This window comes from Enhydra lutris, unplaced genomic scaffold, assembly GCF_002288905.1.
Source record: "Enhydra lutris kenyoni isolate GAN:26980312 unplaced genomic scaffold, ASM228890v2 scaffoldscaffold2, whole genome shotgun sequence".
NCBI classification, from domain to species: Eukaryota; Metazoa; Chordata; class Mammalia; order Carnivora; family Mustelidae; genus Enhydra; species Enhydra lutris.
In genome coordinates, this window is record NW_019154086.1 from 10,570,020 (window position 1) to 10,592,527 (window position 22,508).

Below are 22,508 nucleotides of genomic sequence, written 5' to 3' on the forward strand. Positions count from 1 at the left end.
AAAGAAAGAAAGAAAGAAAGAAAAGAAAATAACCCAAGAGAAAGGAAAAGTTACGAGCATAATTTATGCAAAATTCACCTCAGGTCCTTCCATGCACCCCTCCTCCCAAGAAATGCCACTGGAGATCTCATTATCGCTTGTTATCCTTTGATCAATTATCCATTTATTTACTGATTTCATCCTTTGGCCCCAGTCTACCTTCCCAGCCCAATTTGTTAGATACTAAATGTAGTAATTTAGCATTCCTGAAATCAAGATACTTCTTACAAACGATGGCAAATCTTAAAGAACACCAGATAACCACACAGCAATCAGGGTATAAATGTCACTGTTCAAGACTGTTCAAACTTGGTTTGCTTGCAATTTTCTGTAGCACTTGACTGCAACCTCCTGACACTTCATTCAGCAAACCAATGAAGGTCAATTTTAGGAAGGATTAAGTTTTCTTACCAGAAGGTTGTTCTGTTGACACCTTCTGATAAAATCAAGAAAGCACCAGCACCAAAACTTGCAGAGTGGATGAAAATTCTTGCAAGAAAATCCTGGAGATAATAGAGAGCTCTTTTAAAGTATGCTTACAACATCAATGCTCTCCATGGCACTGAGGAATATACTATAAGAAGAAACACAATCACCTGAATATGAAGATATTTTCACCAATTTATTTTGCTTATATCTTCCATTTTATTCATGCAAGCATTTAAAAGACATCTTTCAGGGACTCCTGGATGGATGGCTCAGTTGGTGGAGCATGGAACTCTTATCTCAGGGTTGTACTTCTGAGCCCAGCTGACTGTAGAGATTACTTAAAAGATCTTAAAAATAATGGTATCTTTTGATAAGTACGAAATAGCACTCAGATTAACTGACAACACTTCTTAGTGTCTCTCAGAACTAATACCACTTTAGATGAAATTATACAAGTTCTTCCACTAACTTCCCAAATCTGTATTGAAAACTAACCTATTCCTTAGACTCTAAAACTCAATTTAAGCTGTAGAGACACCTCTGTCATTGGCTCACTTTCATACCTCAAATCAAACATGTCAAAAATCAGAATCCTCTCTTGTCCTGCTTTGCACTCTACAGGTTACGATCCACTTGACAGAGTAAAAATAAAATAAAATTGAATACAGCACAGTATTTTTTAACCAGGCTTCTAATAGAATACAGCCCAATCACTAAGGCATTCACAATGGGTAACGAACTAACTTCTCTTCCATGCATCTAGAATGGTACTAGCTATATGAACTATACTTACAAGAGTTGAGGAAATAATGCTTCTGTGTAATAATTTGAATGAGACGCCCTATTATGCTGAGAAATTTAGAGGTTCCTAGCACAGATGATCGCCATTGCCTAAGTAATTTTGTAAATGTCTCAATTTGCAAAAGGAATTGAAGCTTCTTAAACTAAGGTATACCAAGACACTCAAGTGCCAAAAGTACTTAAAGCTACTCCTCTCCCCAAAAATACCATGAGAAATCTTCTTCCTGGTGCTCTTATACCAAGCAATGTAAATAATTTACAATTAAACATTTTATGTTATGTTCCTGGACTGTGTATTCAGATAACAGATACAGAAAGAACTCATTAGGGAAGGAAAAAAAAAAATCTCACTATGGTACAATAGTTTCACTGTTAAGACTGGGTCTCAGATCCATGACTTACTATGTGATAGGTAAAACAAGAGGGCTAAAGGCAGTAAGGTAAGGATAATAAAACTCCTAACTCGCTGTATTCTTGCCACAAAGCAAGTCACAATGTCCTCCTTCAAGGAGTCTCTACATTCTTTCCGGAGCACTCCAGAGACTTTCTGGAGCAATTCTCAGGAGGTTCTATCAACCCCGAAGGAGATGGAGCTTTCCTGGATGCTGGGCATCCTCCTCCTAATTCCCTCACATGCAAAAACAAAACAAAAAAACCCGGAAACAGATTATTTTTTTTAATACACAGTAGTAGCACATTTGCCTAAATATTAAAAAATAATTCGTGCAGTGAAGATAAAATAAATAAAAACACAAAAAAAATTTAAGAAATTCTATGCATAAAGATGACACATGCTGCATTGAACCAGGACTGGAAACCCTGGAGCCCTGATAGGGAAAAAACAGTTCACTATGTAAAAAATAAAACTTCTCTATGACCAGAGATACCAAAAAGTCGACAGGTATTAAATAAGAAAGGGCACTCAAATGAGTCCTAAGAGGTCTCAAAAAGTGACAAAAGACATTCAATAGGAAAACAGGCAAACAATTTATGGAAAAGCAAATCAAAATGCCCAACAAACATTAAAATTCACAAGAGGGAATCTAAAATCTGCAAATGAAAGTTCCACTGAGAAAACCATTTATATCCAACCAAATGGCCAAAATTAAAGATTACAGAACCCATTTTCTGGCAAGGATGTACAGAACAGCTTTTATATTTATTGACAGAGAAAACAGGAAGGGTTAAGCCTTTTGGAAAGTAACGTTAACATTCATTAAAGCTGAAAAAGAAAAGTTCCCTTCCACCAAGCTTCCCATTCTTTGAAACCTCTCCAATGGAAACAGGTATGTGGAATGGCAAAAAACTGAAAACAAAGTGAGTGTCTATGAACTGGGGAATGGCTGGATAGCATAACTCTTGCCATGAATTATGTAACCATTTAAAACTAAATTACAGGGCACCTGGGTAGCTCAGTAGGTTAAGCATCTGCCTTCAGCTCAGGTCATGATCCCAGAGTCCTGGGATTGAGCCCTATATCCGGCTCCCTGTTCAGCCGGGAGTCTGCTTCTGCTTCTCCCTCTCCCACTGCACCTGCCCACCACCAACACTCTGCTCCTGCGTATGCACACTCTCAAATAAGTAAATTAAAATCTTAAAAAGTTTAATTTTAAAAATATAAATAAATTACACTTCAAGGGGAAACAGCCAAAACACAATTCTATTTTATAGAGCAGTGATAAAAAAAAACCTTCATGTGTATATGAATATGTACCTATGTACCATACTATTGAATACAGAGAAAAATCTAGTAGGGTGTATACCTGTCTATAAACCCTATCTGAAATGGGAGTGGGAATGAGAGAAGATTATGTGGCAAAGGGGAGCAAGGAAAAAATTTACAACAAAGCAACTTCATGAATACTTAAATGCCTACATGTTAAATTATACATGTGCCTACATATGCATATTCTTTAAAGAACTAAGATATATCCTAAAGCATTCTGTCAACCAGCACCACACATACACAGCACCACTCTGTTATCTTTTTAAATTTTTCCACCTCTAGGGATCTCAAATCTACACTCTAACAAACTGGTTTGATGCCTACAACACCTACAAGATTTGAATTGTAATTTGATTCCAGTAACAAGCACAAATATTTAAGACTAATACTACAATCAAATTTCTTAACTTCAAGCAGTACTTTTTTTTGAAGACCTGCATAAATCAATCTATAAGAGGAAGTCATTTCAAATCAATGGACAAATGTTCTCCAAATAAAGTCCAGTAATTTACTGATTACGTTAGAAAAGTTATCGCATTATGGAATAAGTTCTAACACGGGAAAAAATTCCAAGTCAACCTTCAGCATTCACTAATATTGAACATTTAACTATTCTGGGCTTTAAAAAATGACAATGAAGATACGAAGATTTCATAAGAATGCGTAAGTACCTACTAACACTTGTACATCAATGTTCTTGGCTTGTTAATTTCACATATCCAGCAGTTCTTGAAATGGAATTATTTAATGGTTCCACACAGCCACCTGAAACTATTACGACTTTCCAGTTGCAAAGGGCTGAAGTTACCCATAGTTCTATGTTTCTGTAAAGTTCTGTGACAACACCAGAACTCGACAGGGTCCATATATTAATAGCTAAAAAGAATTTTTCAACTGCGTATATTAGAATCAGAAATGAGGTTAATTTTGCATGTATGCCATTATATTACCTAAAATTAAAAACAAATCAGTGTGTCCCAAAGCCAAGAATGAGAGATTCATCTGTTCATTCAACAAACATGTACAAAAGCCCTACTATACACTAAAGACACATACAAGCCACTGGAAAATTTAAGACTTGAAAAACATCCTATAATCTGAAAAATTTCATATAAAAGCAGAAAGTTACAAAATGGAAAGAAAAGTTTTACTATTGATTAATTAGCCCTGGAAGAAACGCAGAAATACAGAAAGCCTGAGAGTCTTGATCCTGAAGAAATCAACAGGGCATGCATGCCACGTTCATCTGCCAAAAATAACTAAAAACTTATAATAATAATAATAATAATAATAATTATAAAATAAAATTATAATTATTATAATAATTATAATAATCAGTTAATACTGGAAGGGACCTCTACTCATTCTCCCAAAAAAGCTTGGCAAAAAATGCTGAGGCTAAAGTAAAGAAAACAAGTTAAAACAACTGATATTTAACTAAGATTCAATGCTGTCTCAGTTTTGCCACTGCTATCGGCATCTTTTAATATACGACAAATAAACTATAAAGTTGTATGTATAAATAATATATACATTTGAATCAACAAAACAATCCTTTGTATTCATTTTGTTCTGCTTTATGAAGACTTGATATTAGAAAATTTAACAGATCAAAGTCTCTTACTACTAATAAACATCTGCCAGATAATATTCTAAAGCCTTTAAATATGCAATACTACGTGGCAAGATTACCCAGAGGTTACCTCATCATAAGAATATTTGAAAAAGGGGCGCCTGGGTGCCTCAGTGGGTTAAACCCTCTGTCTTCGGCTCTGGTCATGATCTCAGGGTCCTCGGATTGAGCCCCGCATCGGGCTCTCTGCTCAGCAGGGAGCCTGCTTCCCTTCCTCTCTGCCTGCCTCTCTGCCTACTTGTGATCTGTCAAATAAATAAATAAAATCTTAAAAAAAAAAAAAAAAGAATATTTGAAAGTTTCATGTACACTGACCCTGGAACAACACAGGAGATAGGGGTACCCACCCCAACATAACTAAAAATCCACATTTAACATCTGGGCCCCCCAAAACTTAATACTAATAGGCTACTGCTGACCAGAAGCATTACCAATTACATAAACAACCTATCAACACATATATACAGTATTCTTCTAGTAGAGCCAGAAAAAAAATGGTAAAATCATGACAAAGATACATTTATACATATAAGCAGATTCATGTAGTTCAAACCTATGTTGTTAAATGGTCAAATGCATATGCATACACAAAAGCATTTCAAGTATTTCCCAAAATACTTTCTACAGCAAGCAATATGAGGCTAGCAACTGAGAATAGTGTTTTTAAAAAACTGTCTAGGGACACCTGGGGGGCTCAATCCTTAAGCGTCTACCTTTGGCTTAGGTCACGATCCCAGAATCCTGGGACTGAGCCCCAAGTCGGGCTCCTTGCTCAGCCTGCTTCTCCCTCTCCCACTCCCCCTGCTGGTATCCCCTCTCTCACTCTCTGTCAAAAAAATAAATAAATAAAATCATTTAGAAGAAGGCAAAATCATTACATTGTTAATAAATAAATGCCTAGCATAAATTATAATTTGAAGGGACGCCTGGGTGGCTCAGTGGGTTAAGCCTCTGCCTTCAGCTCAGGTCATGATCCCAGGGTCTTGGGATCGAGCCCCGCATCAGGCTCCCTGCTCAGCCTGCTTCCCTCTCTCTTCTCTCTCTGCCTGCCTCTCTGCCTACTTGTGATCTGTCAAATAAATAAAATCTTTTAAAAAAAATTATAATCTGAAGCATATACCTAGTTTTAAGATTTCTACCAGCCATATTCAAATAAGTAAAATAAAAAAAAAAGATCAATTAACTTCAATAATAATTTTGTTTAATCCAACATATTCAAAATACTTGAACACCTGGTAATCCCATTTTAAAACTGTTTTATGTTTTTTTTTTTTCATACTCTTTGAGATCCAGTATAGATTTTACAATTAAAGCACATCTTAATTCACACTAGCACATTTCACTCATGGCTAGTGGCTACCACATTGAAAAGAACAGATTTTTATCAAGTGAAGACACAGATCAAATCACTTCTCCAGGAATCCTCCCAATCAGTTCTCTTTATTCCAACTGTATTAACACTTTATTAGGAATAGTATGTAATTAATAACTTCATAAACCATATATTTGAACTTAAAAAAAGAAAATCACTTTGAAGGAGGAAAAAAGAGCCCTGGCAGGCCAAAAGGCTCAAAGGATGAGGAAGATAATAATGATAAGGAAGATGAACAGCTATCCTGTAATGTGAGGAATGTGTATGTATATTTAGAAAATTGTTCTGCTAAGAATGTGTATTGAAGTGCAGCTCAGTATTAGCTTCAGTATACAACTGTTCAGACTTTTGTATGGCTGACAGGACTCTTTTTAGAGAAAATATATTTTTTTAAACCCAGGTTGTTGGGGCACCTGGATGGTACAGTCATTATGCATCTGACTCTTGGTTTCAGCTTAGGTCATGATCTCAGGTTCCTGGGATCTAGCCCCCCCATCCAGCTCAGCAAGGAATCCACTTGAGATTCTCTCTTCTCCCTCTGGCCCCTCCCACTCATGCATAGCTTGCTCCCTCTTAAAATAAATAAGTAAATCTTCAAAAAATAAAAAATAAAAATGGAGGTTGCAAATTTAGAAGGGCTCCTATAGTTAAGATTTTAAAGCTTCTGATGTTGAATGTTTCTAAATATTTAGCAATTTTCTTAATTTCTTGACTTGTGTACTGCAGCACAGCAAACTTGTAGGAATTACCATCAACAGTAAATTTTCAGTTTTTTAGAATGTTGCATTTGGGGTTTTTTTAAATATATGTATTTTAAAAAGTCATATTTTACTGAAGTCTGAAAAACCAACCTGAACCTTGAATCAGCCTATTAATTTTATGGATCTAGATTCACTTGGCCTCAGTTTCCTCAGTTGCTGTTTACATTACCTCCCCTTCACTGTGATTCAGAAAACTAAATGAGATAAATTCATATAAAGTACCTGCACAGTCTAATAGGTAGCCTGAGTGCTTAATAAGTAATAGCTTTCTTAGAACTAGACAGGACCTTAAGCAACAGAACCTAGCAGATACTACCACTAGATAAATTGTTAAAAACAATCAAACTGCCTAATACTGCAGATGAAAGAAAAAAAGGGTCTTATAACCACCTAGTTCAAGAATTAGGATCACTCATGGAACACGTAACACCCTTTCCACTATTAAAAAAAAAAAAAAAAAAAATGGGTGGCTCAATCAGTTAAGTGTATGACTTTGGCTCAAGTCATGATCCCAGGGTTCTGGGATGGGGATCCTGCTTCTCCCTTTCCCCATCTCTGCTTGTGTTCTCTCACATGATCTCTCTCTTTAAAAAATGAATAAAATCTTAAAACAAAACAAAAGGCACAGTAGTTTGGGGTACCGGGCTGGCTCAGTCAGAAGAACACACAACTCTTGATCTCAGGGTCAAGAGTCTGAGTCCCATGTTGGGTGCAGAGATAACTAAAAATAAATGAATAAAACTTACAAAAATAAAAAAAAATAAAAATAAAAACCTAGTGTGTTACATCCTTAACATTGTAGTAGAGAACTTGCTTCTTGAATTATCAAGTGTTTGCTTTGTCTTTTTTTTTTTTTTAAGATTTATTTAAGAGAGAGCACAAGCAGCAAGAAGGAACAGAGAGGGAGGAGAAGCAGGCTCCCTGCTGAGAAGGGAACCCAAAAAAGGGCTGGATCCCAAGACTCTGATATCATGACCTGAGCGGAAAGCACTTAACAGACTTAGCCACCCATGCACCCTGCCCTGTCTCTGTAACGAAAGTACTTATGTATATGCCCACTACTCTGAGATTTCCTTTGAAGAACCCCTAACACTATACTAAATTAGGCACTGGAAATGAGAAGCCCTCGAGTTAAATCTCATTTCAGCTCCAGTTTATGTATGGATAAGTTACCTGTTACTGTCAGTTTCCTAGTATATAAAATGGGAATAAAAACATCTATCTCATGGAATTTTTGAAAGAACAAAATCAGAAAATACTAGTATAAGCTTCATAGACTAACAAGTAACAGACACAGTAAACTATTATCTTACAAAATGCACACAGATATGTGATGTTATAAGAAACATACAAGTGCATGAAAATATGGAAGAAAGTATGTTTTAAGTACATAAAGCCAAGGCCTTGACAATATATATCTCTAGATAGATAAAATTTTTCTTTTTTCGTTTTTGTTTTCAAATTTTTCATACTTACATATTGCTTTTATAATATAAAAATAAGATTACAAAAAAGTATAATTTCTAAAAATTAAGTGACTTCTTCAGTTAAATCTTAGTTCTTTTATGTTTTTATAAAAGCACATTTTAAAATATGTATGATTAGGGCAATCTTTGGAATTCCCACATGTGGACTCCCCATACATACAGTATTAAGTTAAATCTTTTGCCAAAAAACAATTTTCAATTAAAAAATGTACAACTGGGGGGCGCCTGGGTGGCTCAGCAGGTTAAGCCTCTGCCTTCAGCTCAGGTCATAATCCCAGGGTCCTGGGATGGAGCCCCATGTTGGGCTCTCTGCTCAGCGGGGAGCCTGCTTCCCCCCCCCCCCCCCCGCCTGCTTCTCTGCCTACTTGTGGTCTTTCTGTCAAATAAATAGATAAAATCTTTAAAAAAAAAATGTACAACTGGGAATTATCTTTAAAATACGTGGAAATGTGTTTTTAACTTAACAGTGTCCCTAATATTAAAGCAACCACCATCTATCTTTTCCTCAATTATTAATCTGCACAAAGAAATCAATATTCAGTACTAACTTTGAAAACTCAGTACTCTCAAGAAATTCCTCTACTAAAATTCTATAGGTCATCATTAATACTAACAAACCTACTGCATAATTGAATTATTCTCAAATTTCATTTTAATATCAAAGTAACAGGAAATTTTGGAAATACTGTAGCTCTCTGAAATTTGTAGTCAGTCAAAGCAGAAATTGCAGACCTCTGAAAGTAATCCTGTCTTCTACAGAAGGCCTGAAATTTCACTCAGCCATCTCAGAGATTACACATTTCCTTAGAACACCATGGAAACTTTCCTATCAGCCAGAAATTGAGGGACGGACTTTCAACCTCTACTTAAATTATATTCTGCCCATGGCTATGCAAGTTGGAATGCTATTACAAAGTCAGTATCAGAACACATCAGTTGCTAAGCATTTTAACAACTCCAAATGGGCAGAGGGTTTTGGGGGGATAACTGAAATGTTCTACAGTAAGGTTGTGGTAATGGTCACACAACTCTATAAATACACTAACAACCATAAAATGTAAATTCTATCTTAAATAAAAGCACCTTCAATGGCCAATAGTATAAACCCTAAGATGCCTCACTCTAGGTAGAAAAGGCTATAAACAAATTTTTATATAAAATTATATCCCCTATCAAGTACTTAACATCTCTTCCCAATTCCCAAAGATTTAGAAGCTGAAGAGCGAAGAGAAGCACATCAAGCTTTTATCTCCTTAACAAACTACAGATTCACTGTTTAAAAAAAAAAAAAAAAGATAGAAAACATAGTATTTTTTTTTAAACGATCCTAATTTTAGGTCACATCTTCTTTTAGCTTTTCACTGGTTCCAATTAATTTGTAAGAAGTTTCAGTTCCACCAGAGTATCTTTAATAAATGTCTACAGAGTACTGCCTCAAAGCATGATGATACAGGCTACTAAACCCATGATTTTGAAATTCTACTGTGATTAGCATTTACAGCTGTGTCTGTATATGGGGGAAGGGAAGAAAAGGACGAAAATCAGAATCACCTGCACACTGAAGACCACCACAGAAAGAATAAACCAAAATGTTAACAGCTGTTATTCAAAGGCAACTTTTCTTTCCAAAATGCCTTCACTGACCACTATTATTGTTTAGAAGATTTTACTTAAAATTAAATTGCTGCTATGCTAAATGAAAGAAGCCAGACTCAAAACACTCAGCATACTGTATGAATCTACATATAGGACATTCTGGCAAAGGCAAAACTATGGGGACAGGAAAACGCTCTAGGATCTAAGGGTGAGAAGAGAAGGAGACTACAAAGGCACGTGAGAGAAATTCGGGGAACAGTGGAACTTCTTGATCTCCATCGTGTTGGGGGTTGTTACACATGTAATTATGTACCAGAAAAGGTAAATTTTACCACATGCAAATTAATCTAAAAAATCCATGTAGTTAAAAATAATAGTGAGTAAATCAATTTTTTTCCAAGTGAGCAAGCAGTTCCATGGGGTTAAAAAATTGGGGATATGAACAAACTCAAACCCTTCATTTTACAGAAAATATATTCTCAGGCGTGCACAGATAAATACATGGGAATTCAGTTTACCATTACCTAACTTCAAATCCAGGGCTCCTCCCACCTCACCATTCTCGCTCTTCCAGAGTTCTGAAGACCCCAGTTTCCACAATGTGCAAGTGGATTATGGTAGGACATAAAATTCCAAACATTCAAGTGCAATTATTTTAGTACAATGTGGCTAGGATCCCTCCCAACCTTTGCCAAAGTATACCTTTCTTTGTGAAGTAAAAATGAGTCGACTCAAAGTCTAGGTAGACTCAAACAGATCTGCAGAGTAAGGATAAGGATCAACAATACTTCAGAGTTCCAAAACGGGGACATTCACTGAGAATTTTATTTTTTAAAAAAACCATGGGGGGAAAAAAAAAACCACTCCAGAGGCCCCTTGGGTGGCTCAGTCGGTTAAGCGTCTGCCTTCAACTCAGATCCCTGGGTCCTAGGATGGAGCCCCCTGCCGGCCTCCCTGTCTACTTCTCCCTCTCCCTCTGCTCCCGCTCGTGCTCTCTCGCTCTCAAAATAAAATTAAAAACAAACAAACAAACAAAAAAATGCTGTAAACAATCTTAAGACTTTCAAGCTGATAACCTTAAATAATCTTACAAAATAAAAGTAAGAAATGAGTATTTTCTGTAGCGATCAACACCAATACTTGGCTAAAAAAGGTATGTCCTACCATCCACATGCTACGAAATAACTAAAGGCAAAAAAATTTTATTTTTCAATTTCCTAGAGGAGGGGGGAAAAAAGCATACATCCATTACACAACTGTAACACCATACAGTGGGAATATGAAACTTTTCCACGGGGGTAGGTGTGCAAAAATGATGAACCTTACCTACCCTCGAGAGCAAAAGTATGGCAAGCCCATTCTTTGTGCATCGTGCCACAACTGTATCTGGGCTCAGAGAAGGCAACTACTGTGTTTCAGTAAGAAGTCAATGAAGTATCTACTCAAATTTCACTTAGATCTTTTGACACCAAATATTAAATCTATATCGAGTCAAGCAAAAAGCCTCCTTTCCACCCGGCAGTCACTGTTTTTACTTTGCTGACCACCTAAGGCAACTTGTAAAAAGCTTAGGGAGATCCTTTTAGACGCCAAATGTGACTCCCCACCATGCTATCACCACGTGACAGTTAAACCAAATCCATACAGCTTATCAGCAACCTACAAAACGAAAACAACACTAACAAGAGGAAATTACGACCACCAAATAAAATAAATCCGGTGGGACAAAAGGTAGGCTGAAATGAAACCCAGAGAGAATATATTCTGAGTACACACAATACTCCTGTATTAAGAGAGGCCCTTCATAAAAATAGCCAGGACTCTCAAACATTTGAGATCCTGGCTTACTTAATAAGATTGACTGACAGACACAGCTGGGGAGATTTTGTATTGATCTTCTAACATACTTTTGGAGAAAAAAATCAGGACAACGAACCGTTACAATGGCAAAACTAAACTGAAAGGATTTTTCAGTAATGTGACCCCCCCCCCCCTTACACTGGAAGCCCCGACTGAATTCCTCTACTCTCGAATTCCTCTTCTGTTTTCCAGTCCCCATCCCATAATAATGCATCTCCCGGTGCAAACAAACAAAAAACCTCGTGGGGAAGAAACAAAAAGCAACAATTCTTTCCAAAAACACTGAATAACTAATATAAAGAAATTAGTCACCTCCCCACCAGTCTCCCTGATCGATTTCATTTTCTCAATCTTACTTTAAAGCCTTTAACTCTAGCCTTTTCTTCCGTAATAAAGGGGCTAAGGCGCCGCCCAATTTCCCAGGCCGCAAAAATATTTCAACCCGCCACCTTAGGTTTTCTAGTTTTCTCTTCGATCCTAACCCTCAATTCGGAACGCGCTTCCTAGTCAGACACTGAAGTTTATTAGCCCCAGACCCTAATACAAAGGTAAATTCTTAAGATTCCGCGACGCACACCACCACCCCCCCCCCCCCCCGCAAAAGGATGGGGAGGGGTCGGAGCAGCGTGCCGAGGCGCTCCCGCTCGGCCCAGTCCGAGGGGCGGGGGAGCGGCTGTGACCACACAATCCCACCACCTCCTTTCACGACTCCCCAACCTCCCGGCGCACAGGCCTGCTCCCAGGGAGCTCCTCGCCGCCCCGCGGCGACTCGGCTTCTCCTCACCGGCCCAACAAGGGCCGCACTAGCATCCAAAAATAAGGTTCATAAGTAGAAAAACGCAAGAGGTGTCCGACGTGTTGTTTCAAAACATAACGGAGCCCTGGCCCCCGAGACCGTTAAACCGCGGGTGGAGGGGGGAGAAGCGAGGAACCCAGCAGCCCCGGCTTCGGCCTGGCCGCCCTTTTCGACTCCAAACCTCACTCTTTGGGACCACCAGCCCTCCCCCAAACCTGCCTTAGCCCCCAGAACACCCGACAAAGTGGCAACAGGGTCAATACCTTGTAGAAAGCCCCGTTGGAGCCGCGAACCTCCACCGTCAGCTCCGCCATGTTGGAACCGCAAAGGCCGCTGGGAAGAGATTCTAGAAACTTTCCAACCAGAGGGGAGGAGGGGGGAGGGGCGTAAAGGAGGCGGGGGAGGGGTGGGGAAAACAGGGCGGGGACTGGGATCCCCCGCCCCACACCCCTGGAGTCTCACAGTGCAACCCCGACTCTCCCACTGGGGTCCCTCTGCTCCTTACATCACTGGTCGTGGGCTCCGCCCGCCGCTGTCAACGCCCCGTTCTTCTCCCGACACAATCGCCAGACCTTTGCTTACCCGCCCCTACGTCCCCGCCCTCCCGTACCCACAGCTTCCTCGCTCCAGCCGGTGGGTACCTCCAGCCGCCCCGGCGTGAACTGCCCGGAGGCCGTCTGCCCCACGCATCGGCTCTCCGCGGCGCTCGGGCATTCTGCCCCTAAACTTCTTGCAAGTGCTGGCAGCCCCGGACTAGCTTCGTTACCTAGGGAAGAGCAAGTTTGGGGGCTCCAGTTGCCCACTGGCACAACCTTTGGGCGGGAGAGGGAGCTTAAAAACGTACACACTGTGTCCCCCAAATTCTTTCACCTCTCTGTTTTTTATTTAAATCGGTGGCCTTCTCTTCACTCAAATTCACAGTCCCACGCCTCCTCACACAGTTCTCTGGAGCCTTCTCCCCACCTGTTAACATTTCAACTGATTAAAGTCAGGCTTAAGTATTGAAGCTGGTTTTTTCAGACGGTTTACAACTTGCAGGAGAGTTTGCGTTAATACCCATTGTTAGAAGTAGTCAGGGAAACTTGGTACTGAGCGGGACACCACGTTTTCCCCTTCAGCAATGCCTGCAAACTTCCACGAAAAGGATCAAAGCAGAATCATCCTGTATGGCTTTCTACCAAGCATTATGTCGGAGAAGGTTTGAATATCTATTTTAACAATACCAAAATCTTTTCCCAAAGTAAGGCCTTTGAAAAAATGCTAAGTCTCTTTGATGTGTGTGTTTTATCACCATTTTGACAGAAAAATTCTTTTAAAAAAATCTTTGCTAGCGCCGTATACTCAGAGAATTGTCCATGGGTCCAGCCCTTCTGAGGACACGGGGTCCTAAAAATAATGTACATAACATCTCATCAACACATCTACATCTCCAAAGGTTCAGAAGGAAAACAGTCCGCAACAGTGTTCAGTATTGTTTTGCTGTATATATAAAATGATCTTTTTAAAATGTTGATTATGGTGAGGAAAATGTAAACAAACAATTCCTTCAATGAGTTAAGGCCACCATTTGTTAAGAACTTTATCTGTCCAACACTTTATATACCATCTTATTATGATCCTTCAGAATTACAATGCCCTAGTTTGCTTTTTATTCCAACAGCCTTATTGAGATATAATTCACATACCAGCATTTCATCCATTTAAGTGTCCAACAGGTTTTAGTACATTCACAGAGTTGTGCGACTACCACCACAATCAATTTTAGAACATTTTCATCAGTCCGAAAAGAATTCCTGTACCTGTGGGCAGTCCCCCCATTTCACTCACGCCCAGGCTCTATGCAATCACTAACCTACTTTCTGCCTATAGATTTGCTTAGTCCAGACATTTCATATACATGAATAAGTCATACAGTATGTGGTCTTTTATGACAGTTCTTTCAGTTAGCATAGTCTTTTCAAGATTCATCCATGTTGTAGCATGTTACTACTTATTCCTTTTTATTGTCAAATATACCATTGCATGGATATGTAAAATCATTCTATTAATTCATTCATCTTTTGACAGACATTGAGTTGTGTACATTTTTTTGGCTATTAGGAATAATACTGCAATGAAGATTCCTGTACAAGTTATTGTAGACAGATGTATGTTTTCATTCTCTTAGGTATATACTTAGAATTGAAATTGCTGGTTCATATTGATGCAGCAGGCTGGGACCAGCCAAGAAGGTCCTTGGCTTCACACAGGATGGAAATCAAACATGAGCCAGCAGGAGGTAAAAGCAGAGTTTATTGAAGATAAAGAGAAAGCAATTAGCAGAGTGAGTGTCTAGGAGACTCAGAAAGGAAAGGAGGGAGTCTCATTTTTGTTTGGAGCTTGGGTGGGGGGCAGTTTACTGAGGGCAGAGTCTGGTATATCCTCCTCTCAGGCATCCAGGAACCTGTTAGAACAAAGACAAGGGCCCAGGTGTCATTCCTTGGAGCCAGGGGCTCTTGCGTTCAGATGTCTAGCTCCAGTGGTCTGGAATGCTCATTAGGATAGCTTCCCTGGTCCTTCTTTAGATGCCATTTATTCTAGAGAACAATTAATTCCTTGTCCCTTACAAAGAGGATAGATGCTGTTTATAAGACATGTGTAAAATGGGGTGGAGGTGCAGGTCCTAGCAAGAAAGGAAGCAGGAAAAAGGAGCAAAAAGCAGATTTTTATGGAGTCTTTTACTTTCCCTGTCTCAGTGTGGTAATAACTCCATTTTCTCTTTTGAGGAATTGCTAGACTCTTTTCCAAGGTGACTGCACCATTTGCATTTCCATCAGCAATGGATGAAGGATCTGGTTTGCTTCATGGGTTTTTCTTTCTCTCTTTCTTCCTTTCTTTGTCTTTCTCTCTCTCTCTCTCTCTCTCTTTCTTCTTCTTCTTGTTCTTGTTCTTCTTGTTCTTCTTCTTCTTCTTTCTTCCCTTCTTTCTTTCTTGTTCTTTTGGCCTTCAGTGTATTGTTTTCTTCTGCTTCCCAGTGTGAGTGACTTTGGGTAGGGCTGCAAAAATTCCATTTGGACACAAACTAAAGCATTCCATATTATCTGAAATTTGAAGAGTTAAAGTTGGTCCTCTTCAGGACTTGGATGCTAAAAACATTTGAGTTTACCCCCACCCCAACCTGTTCCTGCTAACACTTTACTACTACTGCTAGTTAGACCTCATGATTTCCATTAAGCAATTGAGATTCACAGCAACCAGTCGTTTATCTAAAATCACACAAGTTTTAAGTAGCACACTAGGATTTAAGTCTTCCTCTTCACTTTTCTTTTCTAAAATTTATTTATTTGGGAGAGAGAGAAAGAGCATGCACCAGCATGAGGAGGGGCAGAGTGAGCAGGAGAGAGAGGATCTCCAGCAGACTCCCTGCTGAGCACAGACCATCTGCCAACCCACCGATGTAGCTCTATCTCACAATCTGGAGATCATGACCTGAGCCAAAATTAGGAGTTGGACACTTAACCAACTGAACCACCCAGGAACACTCTCCCCTTTCCATTTCTAAAACCCCCATCAATGACCCTGTTATATTCACAATGAAATATTACACAAAGTTTAAAATTTTGATGTGGATCTGTTTTCATCATCTTGAAAAGACTTTTGTTATTAAAAGAAAAGAATGTCAACTATATCTCAAAAAAAACTGGAAAAAGTAAAAGTAAAAATAGTTTTCTAAAGGAAAAGAAAGGCACAAAACAGCATGCATAATCACATTTAAAACAGTGTGTGTTTTAATAGTATATATTTCCAGAAAGCAGACTTACGGTTGACATAAATTTTATAATTGTTATTTTTTTTGCACTGTTTGGAATTTTTGGAATGAGCAAATCACTTGATTCTCACATAAAAAAGTATTACCATGTTTTAAACACTATGCCACAGATTATTCTGCAGTCATTAGAGATGAAGTTTTAGAGTAATATTTATTGATATGAGAAAATGTTTTTAATATACTTATAAAAAGAAGATGGTTAAATACTGTGTGTGGAATCAATTTTGTACAGAAAATATATACATATATTGCATGAAAATCCATTGTAAAGACTTCTACCAAAATATTAACAATGGTTATCTTAAGGCAATAGCACGATGGGATCAGTTTTCTCCCTGTTTTCTGTTTTACAAGTTTTCTGTCTTGGTAAGTAGTAACATTTCTAATTTTAAAAAATTATAAATTAAATAAGAAAGTGTATTTTGGATGCCTACGTGGCTTAGTTGGTTAAGTGTCCAACTCTTGATTTGATTTCAGCTGAGGTCATGGTCTCAGGGTCATGAGATCAAGCCCCTACATTGGGCTTGGTGCTCAGGGGGGAGTCGGCATGAGATTCTCTTTCTGCATCTCTCTCTGCCCCTCCCTCCTTCTAAAATAATTAAATAAATTTTTAGCGGGGAAGAAAGTGTTCTTTAAAGACAGAATTAAACATACGCATAATGAAACTTTGTATCACAGATACCAAAACACTAAGAATTCAAGATTTTTATCAACTTTGTGACACTAAGAATAGTAATAATAAAATGTGATATGGAAACATGCTATCATTGTTTTAAATCTTCTCAAAGTACTGCCTTGGAAAATAATTTTAACTTGACTAAACTGAGACTATGAGTTTTCCTTCATGAAGAAACAAAGATTTAGAAAGTGTGGAATATGAGTGCCTGTTTGGCTCAGTCAGAAGAGCTTGTAACTCTTGATCTTAAGGTTGTGAGTGTGAGCTCCATGTTGGATGTAGAATTACTAAAAAGAATAAACAAACTCAAAAAAAAAAAAGTGTGAACTAACTTTTAATATTTCAACCAACAGCTTCCAAAACAAATTGCACCCTGTTTTATAAATAGCTAATGAAAAACTCAGGAGTCATAGTTTAAAATATTTCAGCTTTTGTTCCACAGTTATCTTTGATTTTCTTAACTAGATATTATCAAACATAGAGTATAAGAATTAATATTAAAGAAAACTACATTAAACCTAACTATTGAGTTCATCATCTTCATATTGTAATAAATCCTTCAATCTATTCTTAGGATGTCAGAAAATCAAGGTGAAATAAGAAAGAAACCATATTGGTTTTATTTTGCAAGTCAGAAATTGAATTTCCTTCCTCCCCAAGGCCCTAACCTAATGCAAAGTTGAACTTAAAGCAAAAAGGATTAGATCACATGTCCACCTGAAGAATAATTAATAGAATTAAGAGCATGGGCTCTGAACATGGATTGCCCTTTTGAAGTCCACCTCTGTCATTTTCTAGCTTGAATTATGTGTATATGAGAAAGAAAATTTTATTAATGTGAAGACAATGATTTTAGACTGCTAAAATTTTTACTCTACTACTTGCTTCAAAATAATTGAAACAAAACCAACTGTAAAAATAACCATGAAAATACTACAGGTAATTATGGGTCCCTTTAACTGATTCCACCGAAGCAAAATACCTACAAACCAATGGGGAAAGACTTGTAAATTTGAATACATGAACATTTAAAACTTCTCAAAGGAAAAAAATTATCATAAAGTCAAAAGGTAGCCTGGGAAAGGGGAGATGACTATATTCCTTACCAAAGATCTCTTGCAAATCATAAGGAAACACAAATAGTCCCAAAGAAAATGAATAAAGGACATGAACAGTTGACATAATACTAAATATAAATGGTCAATAAACATATTAAAAACACAACTAAAACTCTCAACAAAAGAAATACATCTAGATACCACTTTCTCCCTCTCTGAAAAATATTTATAAATAATATACATACATAAATAATAAATATATAGAAGTATATAAAGTTTGATAAAACAAGTGTTAGAAAAAATTTGGAAAAGGGTCATATTAGTACACAAATGTGTAAATTGGTTCAATCTCTGTGGAGACATTTTTAAATGATATCAATGTTTGAATTAATCATATTGTTTAAGCCAGCAATTTAAACTGTAGGACTTTATTTTACAAATCTACTCAATAAGGTTGTAAGGTTCTTCATAAGGATTTTTCATTGGGGGAAAGAACTCATAGTCACGACTAAGAACAAAAAATAAAAGAGGAAAGGAAATAAAAATCAGAGCCTAACTTAACTCTTCATATAGCAGTACTTAGAGCAAATTTATCCATAAAACTGAATAATACACACCATTGAAAGGAATGGGGTAAGGCCTTTAGACTCAAGACTACAACAACTATTGCAGAACTTCCATCATGTTAAGAGGTTTAGAATTATTATATTTCTGAAAGGTAGCTGTAATATAATACAAAAGTAACAACACTACAGTCAAACTGTTGGCTCTGCCACTTGCTAGCTGTAACCTTGAGGGAGGATTAAATGAAATAATATGTATAAAGAACTTAGAAGAATGCCTGGCATATACTAGGTGTTCAATAAATGATGATAATGAAAGAAGTAGGGAGATCATTTAACCACATTTGGGTCTTAAGAAAGAAAATTTTTATCAGTAGAGAGGAAGATAGATTTTAAAATCACGGTAGTGAAGACAGAAACCAGTTAAAAGGCTATTGCAAGCTTGGTAAGAGATAAATAGAAACCAAATAAAAGCAATAAGAATGAAGAAAAAGAGATAAAACTGAAATATTTAAAATGTTAAAGCAATGGGATCTAATAGCTAAAGACATAATGAGAAATGAAAGACTCAAGGATAAATGTTAGCTTTATTTGGGCAATTGGGCACATAATGATGCTATTAGTTTAAAACATTTAAGGAAAGAGTTGTGGAGGCAGATAAGTTCTATCAGAAACATTGCATTTGAGATGTTTTCAAAACATTCTGTGAAGTTTTAATAGAGGTGCAGCATAGAGATTAAGTTTTGGGAGTCTATGGTGAATATTTAGCATTTAAGAACAGGAAAGTAGGAGCACGTGGGTGGCTCAATCGATTAAGCTTTGGATTCATGGTTTCGGCTCTGGTCATGATCTCAGGGTTATGAGATCTAGCCCCACGTCGGGTTCTGTGCTCAGCATGGAGTCTGCTTGAGATTCTTTTTTCCTCTCCCTGACATTCCCACTTGTTCTCTCACTCTCTCTCAAAGAAATGAATAAATCTTAAAAAAAAAAAAAAGATTAGAAAAGCAGATGAGATTTTCTAGGGAAAGCTTATGAGGAGAAGTAAAATAAGAGTAAATGTAATTTATAGATGGAACAATTTGGAAAAAGAGGATATATAGTATAGTATAGTATCTTGTGTTTAGTAAACACAAGATAATATTATCTTATATATATCATATTATCTTATTAATATAGACTATAGTATTTAAAATAATAATATTAATAAAAGATAGAAAGCAAAGTGTCTGACTAATGTAAACTAGATATAAACTCCTCTAGAGCCACAATTTTATTTCTGCTTTTGTACAACATTATCTTGCCTAGAACTCCAAATATTGTAGATTCTAAATATGAATGAATGTATGAGATAGTAATAATAAAAATAAACACCTAATCTATGTAACAATATGGGAAATGCTTAACAATATGTGAATAAAAAATAAAGCAAAATATAAAAGTCAATCTGCATAATGATTATAACTATGTAAAATTTATATGTGCAAATAGGTAAGAATAAGTGCTTAGACAAGTGAAAAAAGTTTAATTTGTTAGTATGATTGGAATGCTGCTTTTTTCTGCATTTATTTGGAGTTCCATTCATAATGTAATTTAATGAGAAAGAAAACTATTCAAGCATATTTGACCAGATGGTGAAAGAACTGTTTTCTTTGGCAGGCCCCATTCTGTTGTGGTTACCTTAGGGTAGTCAGTTCACCTCTCTGAAGAAGTGCCATTATGCAGAAACCTGAGAAAGATGATTCCTGATTTAGCCATGTAGAATGGGGACAGTAGTAAAGTGCACAATATTCTAGTCAGGAAAAAGATTTCATGAAGGCTCCCGAAGTGTGGAATGGCTGGAGCATAGAGGATAGGGAATATAGAACAAGAGATGAACCTGGCTAGAGATCCTTGGCAAAAAATTAAGAGGTTTAAATTTTTAAGTATTTTTTTGAGCTGGAGAGAGAGAGAGCGAGCAAGCACAAGCTGGGAGAAAGGCAGAGGGAGAGGGAGAGGCAGACTCCCCACTGAGGAGGGAGCCTGATGCAGGGTAATCTCAGGACCCCTGGATCATGACCTCAGCCCAAGGCAGATGCGTACCTTACTGAGCCACCCAGGTGCCCAGGGGTTTACATTTTATCCTGAAAACAATAGGAACCTACTAACAGTAAAATAAAGCAAAGATGTGGCTTTATGAGGCCAGAAAGCTCATGCAAGAAAGTATATGGTTTCATCAAAATGTGGAGCCTAGAGCAGAGACTATCACAAAATAGCTGTTCATATGACTTGTCTGGCCAAGTGTGACCTTAGGAAAATTCTCAAACTCTCTAAATATGAAAGACTGAAAATAGGTGATCTCAATTCTTCTTTTTTTTTTTTTTTTTTTTAAGATTTATGTATTTATTTGACATAGAGAAAGAGATAGTGAAAAGAGGAACACAAGCAAGGAGAGTGGGAGAGGGAGAATCAGGCTTCCCGCTGAGCAGGCAGCCCTACTCAGGGCTGGATCCTAGGACCCTGGGATTATCACCTGAGCCCAAGGCAGACAATTTAAGGACTGAGCCACCCAGGTGCCCCGGTGATCTCAAATTCTTATTATCTGGGGGCTGTGATCATTTCTAGAAACTTGTTGGCCTCCACATTTCTCTGAGTATTTTCCAGAATTTGCATGAAAGATTATGGGCTTCCTTATACTAGAGGTCTTTGCTTTCAGTTCTTTGTTAACATTTACTATTAAGTTATATTTGCTTCTTTTTAAAAACATTTTATTTTGGAATGATTTTTATGTTTGTCTCATAGTAGGCTCCACACCCAATGTGGGGCTGGAACTTACAACTCTGAGATTAAGAGTTGCATGCTCTACCGACAGCCAGGTGCCCCTGGAATAATTTTAAATTTACAGATAAATTACAAAGTTAGTACAGAATTCCCATATAGTACCCCCTAATGTTAATATATTACATTATCATCATAGATTTGCTAAAACCAAAAAACTGACATTAGTATAGTGGTATTAACTAAACTCCAGACTTTACTTATATTTCAACCGTTTTTCCACTAATACTCTTTCATTGTTCTAGGTATTCTGAATACCAGACTGCATGTAGTTGTCATGTCTCCGTGTCTCTTCTGGTCTGTGCCAGTTTCTTAGTCTTTGTTTTTCATGACCTTGACCATTTTTGAGACATAGTGGTCAGACATTTCTAACAATGTCCCTAAGTTTGGTTTTATCTGATTGTTTTCTCATGATTAGACTGGAGTTATGAATTTGGAATAATATCATTGAGGTGAAGTGTCTTCATCACATCATATCACAGAGGTAAAATGTCATCAACTTGACTTATTACTAATGATATTAACCTAGATCACTTGGGTAAGCTAATGTCTTCTGGATTTTTCCATTCCAATCCTTCCTTATCTATACTATATTCTTTGGAAGCCAATGAATCCAAACCAGGATGCCTGGGTGGCTGTGGCTCAGTTAGTTAAATGTCCAACTTTTGATTTTGGCTCAGGTCATGATCTCAGGGTTGTGAAATGATGCCCCACATCGGGCTCCATGCTCAGCTTAAGATTCTCTCTCCCCTCTCTCTCTGCCCACCTGTCCACCGCCCCACCGCCACCACCACTACTGTGTGCACATTTGTATTCTCTCTCTCACTCTCTGTCTCTTAAAAAAGAAAAAAAAAAAATCCAAACCATACTCAAGGCAAGGGGTAATGGAGAATAGAGAGGGAGAAGTGGGATTAAGCTTCATTCTAGAAAGAAAGAGTATCTACATATGTTTTTTGAAATCTTTCCATAAGGGAAATTTGTCCCTTCACTCTCATTTATTTATTTATTCAATCATTTAATTATGTAAATATAGAATCAAGGTTATTTATTTTATACTTTGGATATAATCCAATACTACTTTATTTATTT

At 37.4% G+C, this 22,508-nt stretch overlaps 1 protein-coding gene across 5 annotated transcripts in view; it reads right to left on the reverse strand.

Annotated features, from left to right (window-relative positions):
- LOC111147481 (FMR1 autosomal homolog 1) overlaps positions 1-12,822 on the reverse strand; it is a 59,037-nt gene extending 46,215 nt beyond the window's left edge. For all 5 annotated transcript variants that reach the window (XM_022503511.1, XM_022503513.1, XM_022503522.1 and 2 more), the window contains exon 1: positions 12,764-12,822. In XM_022503511.1, the coding sequence (XP_022359219.1) occupies positions 12,764-12,814 (51 nt within the window). In that variant the 5' untranslated portion in view covers positions 12,815-12,822. The remainder of the gene's footprint in view (positions 1-12,763) is intronic.
- Positions 12,823-22,508: the final 9,686 nt, after the last annotated feature.